At 41.6% G+C, this 15589-nt stretch overlaps 1 protein-coding gene across 5 annotated transcripts in view; it reads right to left on the reverse strand.

Annotated features, from left to right (window-relative positions):
• TENM1 (teneurin transmembrane protein 1) overlaps positions 1–15589 on the reverse strand; it is a 303243-nt gene that overhangs the window by 23829 nt on the left and 263825 nt on the right. For all 5 annotated transcript variants that reach the window (XM_050310928.1, XM_050310926.1, XM_050310927.1 and 2 more), the window contains 2 exons: positions 3853–4219; positions 1571–2081 (listed from right to left, as the gene is read on the reverse strand). In XM_050310928.1, the coding sequence (XP_050166885.1) occupies positions 1571–2081; positions 3853–4219 (878 nt within the window). The remainder of the gene's footprint in view (positions 1–1570; positions 2082–3852; positions 4220–15589) is intronic.

Here is a 15589-nt window from a genome sequence, read left to right on the forward strand (position 1 = left end):
AGTGCTGATTACAGCCTGCTGCCCCTCTGGCTGCAGCACACTGGGTGACATTCTGTGTCTCAGTCGTTCAGGAACTTGTCATATATTATCAATATGACATAAAATATTGGACTGAACATAAATATTAATGACATGGCTTCACTATTTAATTTTGTCATTGTTTTTGTAATGTTAGCAGTTGTATTTCTATTAATTTCTGTTCTGTTTCATTGACTGCTCCAGGCTGGCAGAAGTGTGGGGTCATGCACAGCCTGGACAACTGGAAGCATCAGTGAGGACAGTGTTGCCTAGCCTATAGTTAAACCTGAGAAAGCATGTAAAACTGTTTCATTTAGCAAAATTTTTTGTTAATCATATACAGCTTATCAATCCTCCCCAGGCACAGGTATTTCTTCATGAACAAATCAATATTACATACCATGGGAGGCACTTGCAAGCAGCAGGTAAAGTCCTTTAAAAGATCTTACTACACCTGAGTCATACTTTAACGAGAAGAACAAGCAATAATTGTGTGAAATGGTTTATAGTCAATGGCAGTGGGACAGAGTAAAATGCCGAGACTGAAAGGCACACGACTAAAAATAATCTGCTCTCACATACTCTAACAATCAAGGTCCTGCAACAGCGCACAGGGCTCAGCATTTAAAAGTATGACTTGGAGCTACTGTAAAGGCTTTTTGAAAGTGTCATTGGCCCGCGGTCTGGATTGACACCATCCTCAAGTGGGGATTTAAATGGGTCACTCTCAGTGCTGAAATTATTACTCCTTAAAGACTCTGAACTAGGACTGCATTGTTAACATGATTTTCATCCATCACTTGTTGCATCCTCAAACAGGGATTATGACAATTAATTATAAGTAATGAGAAATCCTAATACATCACACCTCTTTATAAATAAAAAATTAACTTCCTCTTGGGTTGTTCTCTCTCTGGGACAAGACTGGGATGTTCTGACTGCATCTTTAACTGTCTTGTCTTGCTTTTTAGAAGTCCTGCTGATGGTCTTGTTTTTGAAGCCTTTCCTTGTATATACAGCCTTTTTGTGTTACATATCCTTTTGCCATTATATATCCTCTTTCCTGCTGATAGAGACAAGCTCCCTCTTGCCTTTGAATATTCCTTCCACTGGGATTCTCAATTTCCTTTGCAACACTCCCTTCTCTGATGAGTGTGCTAATTTTCCCGGTTTTGCCTTGCCTAAGAATTTCGCAAATTCCTGATTCATATCACAACTTGCCTCTACCTCTTTAGTTACCAAAAAAAAAAAAAAAAAACCACTATCATATTTTCATTTAGAGAAACAGATGCACAATATGAAAGTGCAAATGAAGTAAAATTTCAGGCAGTTTCTGCTTTACTTAATGGGCACAATGCACAGAGCTTTATATATGACAGGCTTTGGCATCTAAGAAATTTCATTTCCAAAGCTTGTGCAACAGCACTAGTTGTCCTCTCTCACACAGTGTTAGTAGCAGGGTTTCTTTTTAAATTACTAGAACTGTCAAAAAAGTTTCAGTACTTTTTATACTAGGGTTCCTTGCATCAGGCATTTTATGTCATAGACTTACTCATACACAGTTGTCCATCCGTTTTCATCACTTTTGGTTGCTAAAAGCCCTGTGTTTCCAGGATACGTCATCAGAGCCAGGTTGTAGCCTTGGGCATAGACTCTTTTCAGAACCCCATTGCTGCTGATTGTCAGCCAGTACACTTGGCCCCCCGGCACGACGACCCACAGGGGCAGCCCACTGGTGTCCCTGCGGATGTGAACCGAGTTCCCGTTGCTGCTGGTGATGGTGCCAACATCCCCCTCCCCGCTGTAGGTGAAGTTGTAGATGTAGTCCCTGGTGATGAGGTTCAGCGTGTGCAGGTGGGTGCCGTTGATGGTGAACTGGTACAGTTCCTGGTCCGCGGGCGAGGCGATCTCGTACAGGTTGGTGTCGCTGAGATGAGCCTTGTTCCGGCTCACGGCGCGGATGCGAACGTTGCCCAGGTCTGCTACATACAGAGTGTCATCAGGAGAGACTGCTAGGGAGGAGGGAGCTTTCAGCTTTGCATCTTTGGCATATCCACCATCACCTGGAGGAGAAATGGTAATTTTAGTAATCTCTAATATCCTTATTTAAGCTGTTCCTCTAAGCCTGACACACTGCCTCTCCTCAGTATCATTTACAGGTCAATAAACCGATATCCTCTTCCAACTAATTGAATCCCTATTATCTAAGGTTGGTGCAATTCTAAATTAGTCTCAATGAAGACAAACAGGAATATAAATTATCTAATTCAATGTGTTTTTGCTAAGCCCTAAACCCTGCTGTTCAGGAAAGCTTTAATGCAAAATCGTGAAAGAAAAAATCATGACACCTGAAGTTTCATTCCCTACTTATTGTCTGTTGGCATGTATTTAAAGCAAGATTGTGTTATAAATAAAAAGAGAATAAACCCCAGTAATTCAGCTAAAAGTAAAGATTAATTTATACTTATTAAAAACTCCACAAAATAAGAACAGGAGTCAAAAAGTGCCCCGAGAAACAATCCCTTTCAATATCTTTTGACTATTTACTTGGTTTGTGTAACTTAAGGTTTGAGGAGGATATCTGCATTATCATGGATGTATGTGCCTACCAAAATGAGTTTACATGAGCAGCATTTTCTGTAACCAGCAAGTAAGCATATTAATCCTTGCTCTTAGAAAAAAACATTACTCTGTGTGTTGCTCTCTTTCTCCTGACTAAAACATGAAATTTGCTGGAATGTTCATGCATAACCTATGCTTCCTGGGAGATGGACAAATGAGCAGATCTTTCTGCCAAGCTGATCCTGCCTTTCCCCAACCCAGCCCCGGCATAATCATTAGATTTGCCACAATTTTTAACTTTTCAGCACTGAGTGTAGTTTCTCTCAGTAGGAACCCTGAACAGGATTCTTTTCAGCACTGGTCTACCATGGTCACCACTAAAGCTGGCAGCCTTTGGCAACACACAGGAGGCTTTGATTATCATTGCAATGCTGGGTCAGCAACACACCTTCTCTACAAGACCATTTGCATTTTTTCCTCTCTGTTCTTGACATACTTAATGTTTTATTGTCAGTAATTAACCTTTTACTTGAAATGAGAGGCTTAAGAATTATGATGACATTATTATGGAGCTGAACATGGTGGTTCTTAAGAGATGACAAGATGGCAACATACTGCACACCTCTGTATGGGAATGCTGTCCTTTGTCCCACTCTGAAATATGTTTTTATGAAATAAAAAAGCCATGGTTTGTTTTGGTGCATGCAGGGGAGAGTAGCTGAGAATGTCCAGCAGTGCACTGCAGATCTGGCACTGCCTCTTCCAGTGTAAAACACACAAAGAAGAAGAAATTCTACCCATTATGCGTTTGCACCATTTTTCTAGTAGTGCACTGCGACTTGAGTGATGAGATGGCATAAGCTAGTGTTTTGCACTGGCTATGAAACACCTTGGTACTATTCTTGGTGAGAAAGGCTGCTTGACTCAATAGCATTCAGGTGCAGTCTGCACTGGAGCTGGTACCATGTTCAACATTGGCAAACCCAGCTGAAACAGCAAGACAGACTTGAAACTCATTCTCAGTGGTGTGTCACCTCTGTATCAAAAGAGGAAAAGCTAGGACCACCCTGACATTCCTCCAATGGTAAGTGGAAGACTCACATCTCAGAAGCTAAGGGATTAAATCCACAAAGTTGTGCTGATAAGGTTTTGAGCTATCCAAGGAAACTAAATCATTGCTTTTCTCCTCTTCCCCTTGTCACTTTGCTAATCTGCATCTGTGTCAAAGTATCTCAACAGATAACAGGCAGGAAATAACCAGCATCTCCTTACCTGAAAAACAGTCACAATTAGGGTCAATCTTGCAGTCACAATCTGACGGGGCTCCAGCAATTACAGAGATTTCGCCATTGGTTGTGACCTGTTGGATACGGTTGATCTTCCTTTCATCCGTCTCTGCGATGTAGAGGATGCCGCTGTGGGACACGGCGATGGCCCTGGCCGACTCCAGGGTGGAATGGATGGCCACCTTGCTGACAATGAAGTGGTCAATGCCTGGCACCTGGCAGTGGATGGGGCGCCCGGCAATAATCCGCACACGCCTGTTCTCGGAGATCTGCAGGACAATGTTGTTGTCCAGGACATACAGTGAATTGTCCAGAGGGTTCACTGTGAGGTCTGTTGGCCACTCTAACCGCACCTAGAAAAGAAAAAAAAAACCAAGGGAAAGGCAGGGAAAAGAAGGAAAAAGAATGATTAAGACCATAAGACAGTTTTAGTCAACCATCTCTGACCACCACATCATCAAGGCACCTGGTGGATTCTCACAGCACTGCTTCTCTAATGCCTTTAATTATGTTTGGAAGAAGTTTCAACAAGCATACTCTTTTTTGAGGTCCCACTCCAGTGTGGAACAAAATTTGATTTGAAAAGTAATTTAGCACCCTCTGAGAGGTATTTGCACAAGTCCATTAAAGTGGGAACTTTATTATACCTATGCAGTCATGCAAATAAAAACACACACTTCATGTCATGCAACATCAGCCAGAAAATTTTCCAGGTCTGAATGTTATTGTTTCAAGGTTGCAGTCAACGCTGGCAGAGTGGAAAACAGTGAGAGGTTGTCAGTGTCGTAACACTTTAATTGACTGTTAGCACAAAAGGAAAATGACATACTAGAAGAGTAGGACATATTTCCACTGTTTATTTACTAAGCAGGAAATGTTAATAAGACTTATTTGCCACAAGAAATATAAGCTTGTTAATACTTTGTAACAAAATAATACACCAATATATCTCACTTTGCATGATACAGTAGGCGAGCCTTATTTATAATGATTTTGCTTTGTGAAATCAGTATTTCAGTCATGGATTAAGTAAATTCTTCACACTTAAGGTAGCTTTATGCCTTTTTCCATGCAGGTGAGAGTGTCAACCAAGCAAAGTTTCCAAACCAAGCTGGAGGAAATAGAAGACTGACTCACTCATTTGATACTTGTTGCATCGGGATCTGGGGGAATTAAACATGCTCCAAATTAAAAGCTGGGGCTGCCTGTCAGCCTGAAAGACAACCTGCCTGCAGGCTGCTGACTGCAGCATGTACTGGCCAGACCTTCAAACTCCTCCTGCTGAGAAAGCTCAATAGACAGTGCAGCACTGCTGAACTGGGAAACAACAACAGAGCAGGCTGGTCCCTGTCCCCCACTCATGGCCCGTGGAGGGTTTGGACTGCAGCTTGCCTATGGAAAGGTCAGAGAACAACTGAGCCCCCGAGACTTCAAGAGAGCATATTTTCGTCTGTCTCAGGATGCTTTACTAGTTATCCTTCATGAAGAGATGGATGCTTTTATCTGACTGAAATTTTTCTGGTCTAAATATTTCAGTCATCAGAAGAGAGTAATTACCAGGCTAAAATGTAAGAGTTTTATATGCTTTATATGCCACTGAAGCTTTTATTATTTCACTTACTGATTTTCATGCTGGTTTTGCTCATTTTTGCACCCTGCTAATTAAAAGCCCTACGAATGCAGAGACTGCTGATGCTGGTACAATGCTCAGCACTGAGGAACACCATATGGTGGAGAGTGTGGCCATCTCTACCCACCTGCTTGCCTGGGGTCAGCTCAGGAACCAGGCTGGAGGCCAAGTCTCTCCCTTTCTCAAGCAGCAGTATTTCCTGAATAATCTCATTTCCAGAAGTACATTGCTGGTTTGGTTACTGATGTTTTAATAATGTGAGGGAATTGTGGCTACCGTGTCTCATCCTGCGTGGTGACCACACAATTACGAAGGCTCACGGAGCAATCCAATTCCTGCTGGTGCCCAGTCCTTTTTACCAGACAGCACCATAACTGGCATTAAGACTAATGCTGCTGGGCTCGAGATTTCTTCCGAACCAGGTGGTCAAGTCCTTCCAAATGATGATAAATGTGGGGAAACAGTTGGAAACAGATTGCTCCCATAACGATGCTGATTTCTGTGCATGTGTGACTGCCTGCATTCCACCCACTGCACTGAGGCTGGTTTAGGCACCTCTGTTAGCTCATGCTTCAGCTGAGAGTTCACTGGGACACCAAATAAAACCCTTCAGTTGACATAAAAAGCTCTACAAGGCTATCTTCAGGAAACTTGGAAACCCCCCATATTTGCAATGCACCTTTAATGCAGAACAATTGATTGCTCTATTAAAGTAGATGGATTGTTTTTAATTGCAAACAAACACATTCAACTTTAGGGGTCTCCACAGATTGTGTTGCTGTAAAAAGTATCTTTGATTAACCATAACTAGATTATTCAAGATAAAAAATTTGGGATGAAACTATCTATCTTTGTTATCATGACCTTGCCTGGCACCTGCCATTTCTTAACAGCTGATTTTCCTTTGTGGACCATCTACACTGCCTTTGCCCAGCAAATAATTTGAATTCCTCCCACTGTGAAGGTAGGTCTGGTGTCCTGCAGATAAACAGGTACTGGTTTGGGCCTAAACCACTTTTTCTCTGGTTGATTTGAGTCTGATTTGGTTTATTGAGATAGAATAAACTCTTATGCAGCTGCACATTTCATTTGCAGAATGTGCTTAAAGCTTAGTCTTACCAGCTGTTAACTGCAAGCATATTTGCTTTTGTACTGATCACATTTGTGAATCTAGCTGCATTGCAGTAAAAATAAATAAAATTTTAGTTGGGAACATGCAGATGATTTTGGTAAGTACACAAGAACTGATGCCTAGCTCTCTGCTCTGCAAATCCAACTGAAGGTAGGCCTACAGCTTCTCCTTCCTAGTCTTGAAGTGGTCATGGATGTATCAGTGGTTTAATCTCAGCTGAAATATTAAAGGTAGCATACACCTGTCTGGAAATTGCAGCATAAACCCCAGCTCACATCAAACATGCACACTAACAAAACCACTGAGCATTCCTAAGCTGAAGAAGAATTTCATAGATTTAAAAAAAAAATCTGCACTGTTCTTGACAGGATGAGTCTTCATGACATCTTAAACTGGTGTAAGAAGGGGCCGCTGCTGTCTCATTCCATCCTTTCTCCCACTGCAGTCCCCAACAGCAAGGCCAGTTTATGTGTTCCTACAGATAGCAGGTTGAGGACAGTTTGCTGGCTAAAAACTAATCACCTAAATCAGCTTAAGCTGAAGTTTAACTGCACCCTCAGGTTCACTGTTACCTTGAAAAGTCACTGGTTGTTTACTTCCCATTAAAGCAAGCTGCCCTCTGGCAGGTTCTGTGACCAAACCATCAGTTGTGCTTCATTCAAAGCCAATAAACATATTACAGAGAAGCACTTCAATTCTCATCTGATATGACTGTGTCTCTCACAAACTTTTTCCAGACAAAATCTCAGTTAGGATTAGAATATTAAATCAGTTAATACACCTTTTAATTTGAAGCAGTACTTCACAGGCCTCTGTAAAAAAATCCTCTCCCATATACGTCTATTTTTCTTGTAACTCAAAATTGCATCAATTCCAAGCATTGCTTCTTGTATTTAATTTTTTTTTTTTTTGAGCAGTGACCAGAAATGGCATTGCTGATTATCCCATTATAAACAAACAGCCAGGATTTGTTCAGTAGCAGTCAGTACCTCACACTCTTCACAGACTGAAATTTTCAGGTGACAATTCTGCTTTGATTCATGGGACACTGAGCATATGCAATGGAAATCACTGACAAAACAAGTGAACCCTTGGGCAATGAGACCTTTTGCATGTAAGTATTAACGTGTCAACTTTGCTGGGAATTCAGCATTTGACTGTCAATATAAAGGCTCCAGCTATACCTAATAATCCATCTCTGGTTTGAGAAGTGCAAAATTAACACCCACTGGTCTGGCTTTCTAATACATTTTTTCATGTCAAGTGCTCTGGAAAACACAACGGTGGCTTCAGTTTAAATGAATTTTCACTGGGAGATCTACATTTAGGTAGTTAACGAGCTCTCAAGACCCAAATCACATTTTTTGTGTTTTTTTTTTTCTTGCAAAATATACATATGCTTCTATAACTATCTACATACCTATCTGGTTTTGAAATATTAAAATATTTTTCTGCAGAGGAATCTCTGCTCCAGTGCCAGCACCACCTCCTCCCCCTCTTTCTTCACTGACCTGGCTGTCTGCAGAACTGTTCTCTCACATATTCTTACTTCTCTCTCTCTTGGCTGCTGCTGGTATTGTATAGGTATTTTTCCCCTTCTTAAATAAGTTATTCCAGAGGTGCTACCACTGCTGCTGATGCCTTGGCCAGTGGTGAGTCCATCTCAGAGCCAGCTGGCATTGGCTCCATCGGACATGACAGAAACTTTTACATCTTCTCACAGAAGCCACCCCTGCAGCCCCTCTGCTACCAAAACCTTGCCATGCAAACCCAGTACATTTTTTCCTCAAACAAAGCTTTACAACTAAATAAATAAGGTGAGTTTTTTGCAAAGGGGCATTGCCAGCGGAGTCCACACTCATATACTTCCTAACCATACAGGCCCACAGATGTACACACATCTAGGTGTAAGTTTGTGAAGAATACTGTTTCACTTTTGGTGAAACTTTGTGCACATTTTGCATAACATTTGATAACTGTGCCATTTTTGATACTGTTTTAAACAAATCAGATCAAACAAATGACACCGTTCATATCAAAGTAAGAGAAGTAAAGAGCGAAAAATTTATCCTTGTCTACAGATGCCAGTTTCAAGAGCTTAACTGTTTGGTTGGGGGGGTAAATTTCACTGGGATAAGTTTCATTTATCATGGATTAAAAGAAGCTGCATAAATCCCTAAAAAGCTTCACCATTGCTTTGATTTCTTGCCATGCACTGCTTGTTTATTTTGATTCAATTTCATGTAGTAGCATAAAAGTCATGCCAAAATTTTTCTGATAGTCCTGACTGATGGATTACTTCCTATCTGTGCCACTCAGCTTCAAGCACTTCTGTTTATGCTACCTTTGCCTTTATTCAGCTCTACAATGTGCACTTGCAGACACGCTTATAGCCTCTTCCATATTTCTCTTTTGATGCTAACTTCCTTTTATATCTCCTCTAATTTATCATATTATAATGGAATATCTTGAGTGGGAAGGGACCCACAAGGATCATCGAGTCCAGCTCCTGGCCCTGCACAGGGCAACCCCAAAAATCACACCATGTGCCTGAGAGTGTTGTCCAAACAACACTCTTCTTGAACTGTCAGGCTTGGTGCTGTGACCACTTCCCTGGGGAGCCTGTTCCAGTGCCCAAACAACCTCTGGGTGAAGAACCTTATCCTAATATCCAACCTAAACCTCCCCTGACACAACTTCATGCCATCCCCTTGGATCCTATTTATACTTTCTTTGGATGTTGTTTCCAGGCCAAACCCTTTTACTCATCACAACGTCCTTCTAAAAAGCGTTTTTCTCTCTTCCCGCTCAAACCCTTCTTTCTCCTTCCTCCTGGGATAGAAATGACTCCAAGGAAGGACTTACACAGGCAAGCCATTAGGAGTGAGCTGGTAGTTTACAAGGCTGAAGGAGGCTGGTTCTGCTTCCCTGAACTCTTTACAGGATGTCTCACTACATATATTTCTCTGTATTTTCTCCCTGTTGACAACCAGGGATATTTTTTCATCGTTTTCTGTCAGTTTGCTCTCACTCTGGGCTCTTCCTTTTGTTGACACTGACACTGTTGGTTCCTCTCAGCAGCTTTGCTCCTTTCTTAATGGCACACAGAGACACAATTCAGCTCCTGCAGTTTGACACCAGGGAACCCTTTCCTAAGGTGAGATTACAGCCTCATCCCATGCTGGAGGAGCCTTTGTTTCTCATGCTCCTGATGCTGCATAGCATAAAATCCAGAATTATACAGTTCAGCTGTAGCACTCCCTGCCCTAAACTTCACAAATGGTGCTCTCTGCATTCATTGGTCCCCAGTGAAAAACCCAAATAAAATGAGTTTTGCAGCCTAATGACTGCTACTTTCTACCCTGGGCTGGGAAAGCAGCTCTGGCACGTTTACAGATGCAGCTCAGAGGTCTGAGGCCACCAGTTCTCCAGGATCATGGCTCAGGTAGTATCCCTGCCAACCTGCCTTTGCCATCCATTATTTCCATCAGATGAGGGACCCACTGCAGGAAGGTGAAGACAAGGCACCACTTCAACAGTTTTCACTGCTTGTCTTTGCCTCATGCACCGCAAGATTCACTGTGCTCTCACTTTACAGCTCTCCTTGTTTCATAATTTCTTTTTTATTATTTTTTTTTCTGCTTCACAACTTCAAAGACAGTATCTGGGGTCTACTAAATCGATAGGAAAAGTTGATTTCTATGGGGACAGTTTTCACACTGTCTTTATTTAACAACAGAGGGAATATTATCCAGCATCACATAAGCACATTGACTATGAAAATCAATGGGACTTAGATTGCTAAGCCCTTTAAGTCTGTTTAAACATGGTACCCATGGTTTACACAGGCTATGAAAGGAACACTTTGTTAAATGCCCAGAAGGAATTTCCAAAGTATTTTGAGCAGACTGGTACCTCTGAGAGGAGGAATCTTAGACTCTTCAATTAAAATCTCTCAAAATAGGCCATGAATTGGATTTTAACCCAAACACGTCTCCAGTGCTGGAGTGGGAATAGATGTCCTCCAAACATACTGCTGCAGGTAATTTGCATGGCCAAAAGGAGGGAGAGGGATCAGGTGGAAATCTAGCTAATGACAGGACTGGCTCCATTCTCCTCACTTTCTAACTTGCATTTCCAGGTCCTGGAGCTCGTCAGACAAGATGGCACAAAAGTAAGGTTGCATAAATCTTAAGTTTTGGCTTCATCTTTCCATTTTGGGCTCAGAAGTTCTGGATACAGAAAGCCAGTGTGCTGCCAATTAAGACAAGGTGAAAGGTATATCTTGAAAAGCCTCAGTTGAGACAGTAATTAAGACTTTGAGAATAGTGAGGGGCTGGAGCTAGCACGTTATGTTGGCTTTTATTTCCAGTAACTACTGACATTCATAAAAGCATCTGGCCTGAAAAATGAGAGGAAGAAAGGATAGATAAAATGAAATTTCTAAAACTGAAAAAGGCAAAAGCCCTGTCTTTCAGCAATGCCTGCTACTGTGAAAATGTCACCCAAATACTCTGACTCTGCCCTGGTTCCTGAGTCAAACTCAAAATGAAAATTTAAACAATTGTTGAAATGAAAACTTCCTACAGATTTGTGCCCAGGACACCCCCTGTCTCTGCAGGACCATGACCTCTGACAACAGCTCTGCTCCTCAGGGCAGAGCTCCTTTAACCCCAGGGCTCAGTAGAAAGTGGGACTGAGGAAGCGAAGGATGAGGAGCCGCTGCCAGGGGGTGTCCAGCCGGGAGTGCAGGAGCCACCACTGCTCCTCAGCCAGGTCAGGGCTGCAGAACACATTCCCACAAGGATCAGAAAAAAAATGCCAACTCTACAGCTTTCACAAGAAAATACAAATTCACTTCTGTGATTCTAAGCTTTCCCTTAAGAGTTACACCATTAAACTCACAAATACAACTTCTGCAAGGGAAAGAGAGGACGGGAAAAAAGGCTATTCTGCAATTCATGTTTATGGTAGGGCATCTTCTACAGAAAATCCCTACTACACTACACAATTCAATAGTAATAGCTTTTTAAAATCTATTTTAAGAGCGAACTAATTCTTTACTAAACTGTAGCAGAGAGTTAAAACAAAACTACTGTAGCAAAGCTTCATGATCATCTTTAAAATATAAATATTTTTTCTAACATATATATAAATGGTAGGCAGAAAAAGCAACAGAAGTAATGAGTCCTTACTCTTACAGAAATTAGCCCCAAGATCAATTGGTATCATGACATGTTTTTCTGCAACTAAACCTTTCACAAGTATTTACACAACAGATATTTCCACTGAGAAAAATGAATGTAATTTAACTACCTCTGATGCTGCATTGAAAGCAAACACGTACTGCTGCAAGACTTCAAATAGCTAACTGAAAAAATTAGGCACCTTGCATTTTGCAGAACAAACAAGACAACTGCACTCCGCTCAGCAATCCTTCTGTGTGAGCATTTACATTGATTAGATACTCAGAAGAATTTGCACTGGAGAGTCTTTGATTCTAGTTTGAGTCTAGTGCCTGTAAGCAGGCACTCTAAATTTCTGTCAGCTCAGGGCTTTGGTTACTGCTGTGATGCATATTTGAATATGCATTGTCAGACTGTGCCAGAAAAGCTTACAAGGATAATGTTTAGGACTAATGTTTTCTCAAGCAAAATTCAAGATATATCACTCAATTCAAAAATGTGTCTCAAGCCTGGGATGCATAAACTTGGATGTAAAAGGAGAGGCATTTTCTTTCCTTCTGAAAAGGCTCTAGAAAAAGATTTTAAAAGCGCATCTGAAATTAGTTTTGTAACAGGTTTCTAATGAGATCAAGAAACTGTTTCTGAATTTCAGTAGCTGAGCTCTACACCTAGAAAGGCATAGAAAGGCTCCAGGCCTAGAAGCCAAAAGGCTCCACAGAAGTGCCAGGTAGGCTCAGAGAAAAAGCTCTACAAGGCTTCCAAGCCACCCCAGGAGCAAGATCTAGTGATTCTCTAGCTGTGCTCAGAAGCTGTGGAAACCCCTGCTCAAAAAGCTGTATATGTAGAAAGGCCCCATATCTACAAAAGTGCTAAATGCCTTCAGAAAGACCCTTGACATCTCCAGCAAAGTACAAAATATCTGGATCACAGGCTCTTAGGAATTTCTAGACCTCAAAAGCAACAGGAATTTCTAGAGAGCACTGGGTCTAGAAATGTCCTTTTAAAGTATCTTCTTTTCTTCAGTCCTTCAACCCAAATACAAAGAGACTGAAGCAAATAATATAAATCCTTCTGGCTGGCTGTGAGGACACAAAAATCATTTCACAATGAAATTAGTTCCTTAGGAGTAGACTGCTTATACAAGCTTAAACCATCTGACCTCTTCTGATTCCCCAGATTTTTGGCACACCTTTCATGAGCCACCCAACAGACTTATGGTAGCAACAGCACAAATCACGTTGGTTTTGTTGTCACTATTGATACAAACAGAGGATTATAACTCTAAACTGGTGAGAAAAATAGAAGAAAAAAGAAATACATATGGATGGAGGACCTAAAGGGTTTTACATCATATCATGACTCTCCCTGGTTCTCACCAGAGACAACTATATGCTGTTCAGTTTCCTATTTTGCTTTGAGCAGTTGATTGAATGGCTATTGAGTGATGTTCAGACATTTATGATTTTCTTGCAATGTGACCTACATTGCTAAACTTCATAAATTTATTCTCCAAGGCAGTGTATCATTTTGCATGCCACACTCATCCCAAAGGAAGCTATCAGCAGGAGATGAGGCCCAGTTTGTAAAAGCTGAATGTCCTTCAGACATTTTTAACTAATTTGTTTGTAAATGTGTTATTGTCAGGGTAACATACTGTATAAAATGGTGCTCTCTATCATTCTGTTTGCAGCTCTCTGTGGCCTGAACTCCATAATGCACAGCTCTAGGCATACCCTCTGTGTGGCACGCTACAAATGGGTGCAACCCATTTCAGTCTTGACATTTGCAATTTTTTTTTCCTCCACTGACACAGTGCCTTTCATTATTTTTTTCCTTGGCACAAAAAAAAAGGATAGAAAAGATGCTGTAGTAAACATGGTACCGTGGAGAGGAGAAATCAGGCAATTTTAGCTGTCACTGCCCACGCTGCAGCTCCTGCCATGGTATGTTCTGTGGTTGTCACAGGTTATGTTGGTTTAACTTCAGCAGCCTATATTTCTGTAAGATTTTTCCTGATCTGTGCTGCTGCAAAGAGAGACCAGGAGTCCAAAGACCAGCTCTCACTTCTCTAAGATGTAGGACAATCTTCCTTTGACCTAATCAGTGCAACACTTTCTATCCCAGCAGTGTGTGACTTCTCTGCAGAATGGACACCACCACCTCTGGTGCCTGCTGGCCTCAAACCTGCCTTGTACTTAAACTCCAGACTTGTGAGAACCCATTTGGTTGTCACTCCCCTGCCTCAACCCCTAAGAAAGAAATGCTGTGCAACATTTCTAAATGGCCAAACCAGAATACAATCTGAAGGGCTTGGAACAGAGGCAGTAAAGATAGCTCCACACAGAGCTCAATTATTATTATTCACTTCATAAGACAAAAAAACTGTTACATCTGTGGGAGGTCCTTTACCCCATAAATATGAAAAGAGCTGTTTGGTGAGAGTAAAGCAACATGCACACAGTACCAGCCCTGACGATTTTAAAAAACATGGCTAATTCAGGAATTGCCTCTAGAAAAAACAGAAAATAGCTGTTCCTTAAATCACAAGCAGATCTTGTTAGTGGATGTGGATGAACAACTGGATTAAAACAAAAGGAGGGGCACTGCCTGCTTGGCTTTCCTCTGCATGGTCCTGTCAACACCTACATTCCCTACTCAGCAGACTTGGGGCTTGGACTTCAGGGTGTCAGGGACCAGCTTTCATTATCTGATTACTTATGGTAGCTCTGCAGTATATGGAGAAACTACATACACCTATACATATACAGACACAGTTATATTTGCATATATTGGTATAGATTATGCATTAATATATTCTTCATGCTTACATTTTGTCCACTGTCTCCTGAATAGATGAAAAAATCAGATGCAGTAACCAATATATCTCGACCCATTGCAGACTCCCACCAGTCTGGCAAAGCTGTACTGAACATTTTCACCAGTGCACTTAAGCACAGTAGATGCAGCCTCTGCCAAAAATAACTAATCCACTCAACTCCATCGTACTGAAACCATATTTAAATGAGAAAGATAATCAAAGGCTACTTACCCATAAGGAATAAAAAGTGCAGCATCAAGAGAAGTTGGTTGCTTGTGAAAGACTGACAGGAGAGCCCAAAATAAGGCAGGTTACTCATCTGGGAAGCCATTCCCCATGGAGCTGAGAGAGGGTCGGGAGTCTGAGGAGCTGGGCAGTGTGCTGGGCCTTGGCTGTGCATGGGTGGTGGGTGAGCTGGAGGAAGTCTGGGGGTGGCAATGCAGCTTAGCTGGGTTGGAATTGGTGGGTGGACACGCCCAGGGGCTTTGCAAGTCTGCAGGCAGCATTTGGTGAGGGTGGAGGTTTCTGTTAGTCATGAGGATGTGCCTGAGAGCACCTGGAGAGCAGCTACAAGTGGCTGAACTGCTACCTTCTTGCCAGCCTCCCAATTTTTACAGAAGTTCCTTCCTTCTTGAGATTTCTCATTAGAAAGAAATGTTTGAAAAAAGACTTTAAATCTGGCTCTGTGTAGCAAGAGAAAAGTCACGAGCAGAGGTCTGTCAGGTCTTCTTCACTCCCCCATCAAGTGTCTAACACTGCCTCAACAATCAAAGAAAAAGATGCTATCGCTGGAAGAGTTGATTAAAATGTACACAGCCTTTTACTCAGTAGTAATGCATTATTTATGGCAGATAATTGAAATAAATTGCTGTTTTGCAAGTGCCCCACACAAGAAGAGCACTTGGGCTTTAAGGAAGAAATTGCAGTGTGACTTCATTGCATACTATCTCATGTCTA

Source organism: Myiozetetes cayanensis, unplaced genomic scaffold, assembly GCF_022539395.1.
Source record: "Myiozetetes cayanensis isolate MyiCay16 unplaced genomic scaffold, myiCay2020 scf15, whole genome shotgun sequence".
In the NCBI taxonomy this organism is placed as follows: domain Eukaryota; kingdom Metazoa; phylum Chordata; class Aves; order Passeriformes; family Tyrannidae; genus Myiozetetes; species Myiozetetes cayanensis.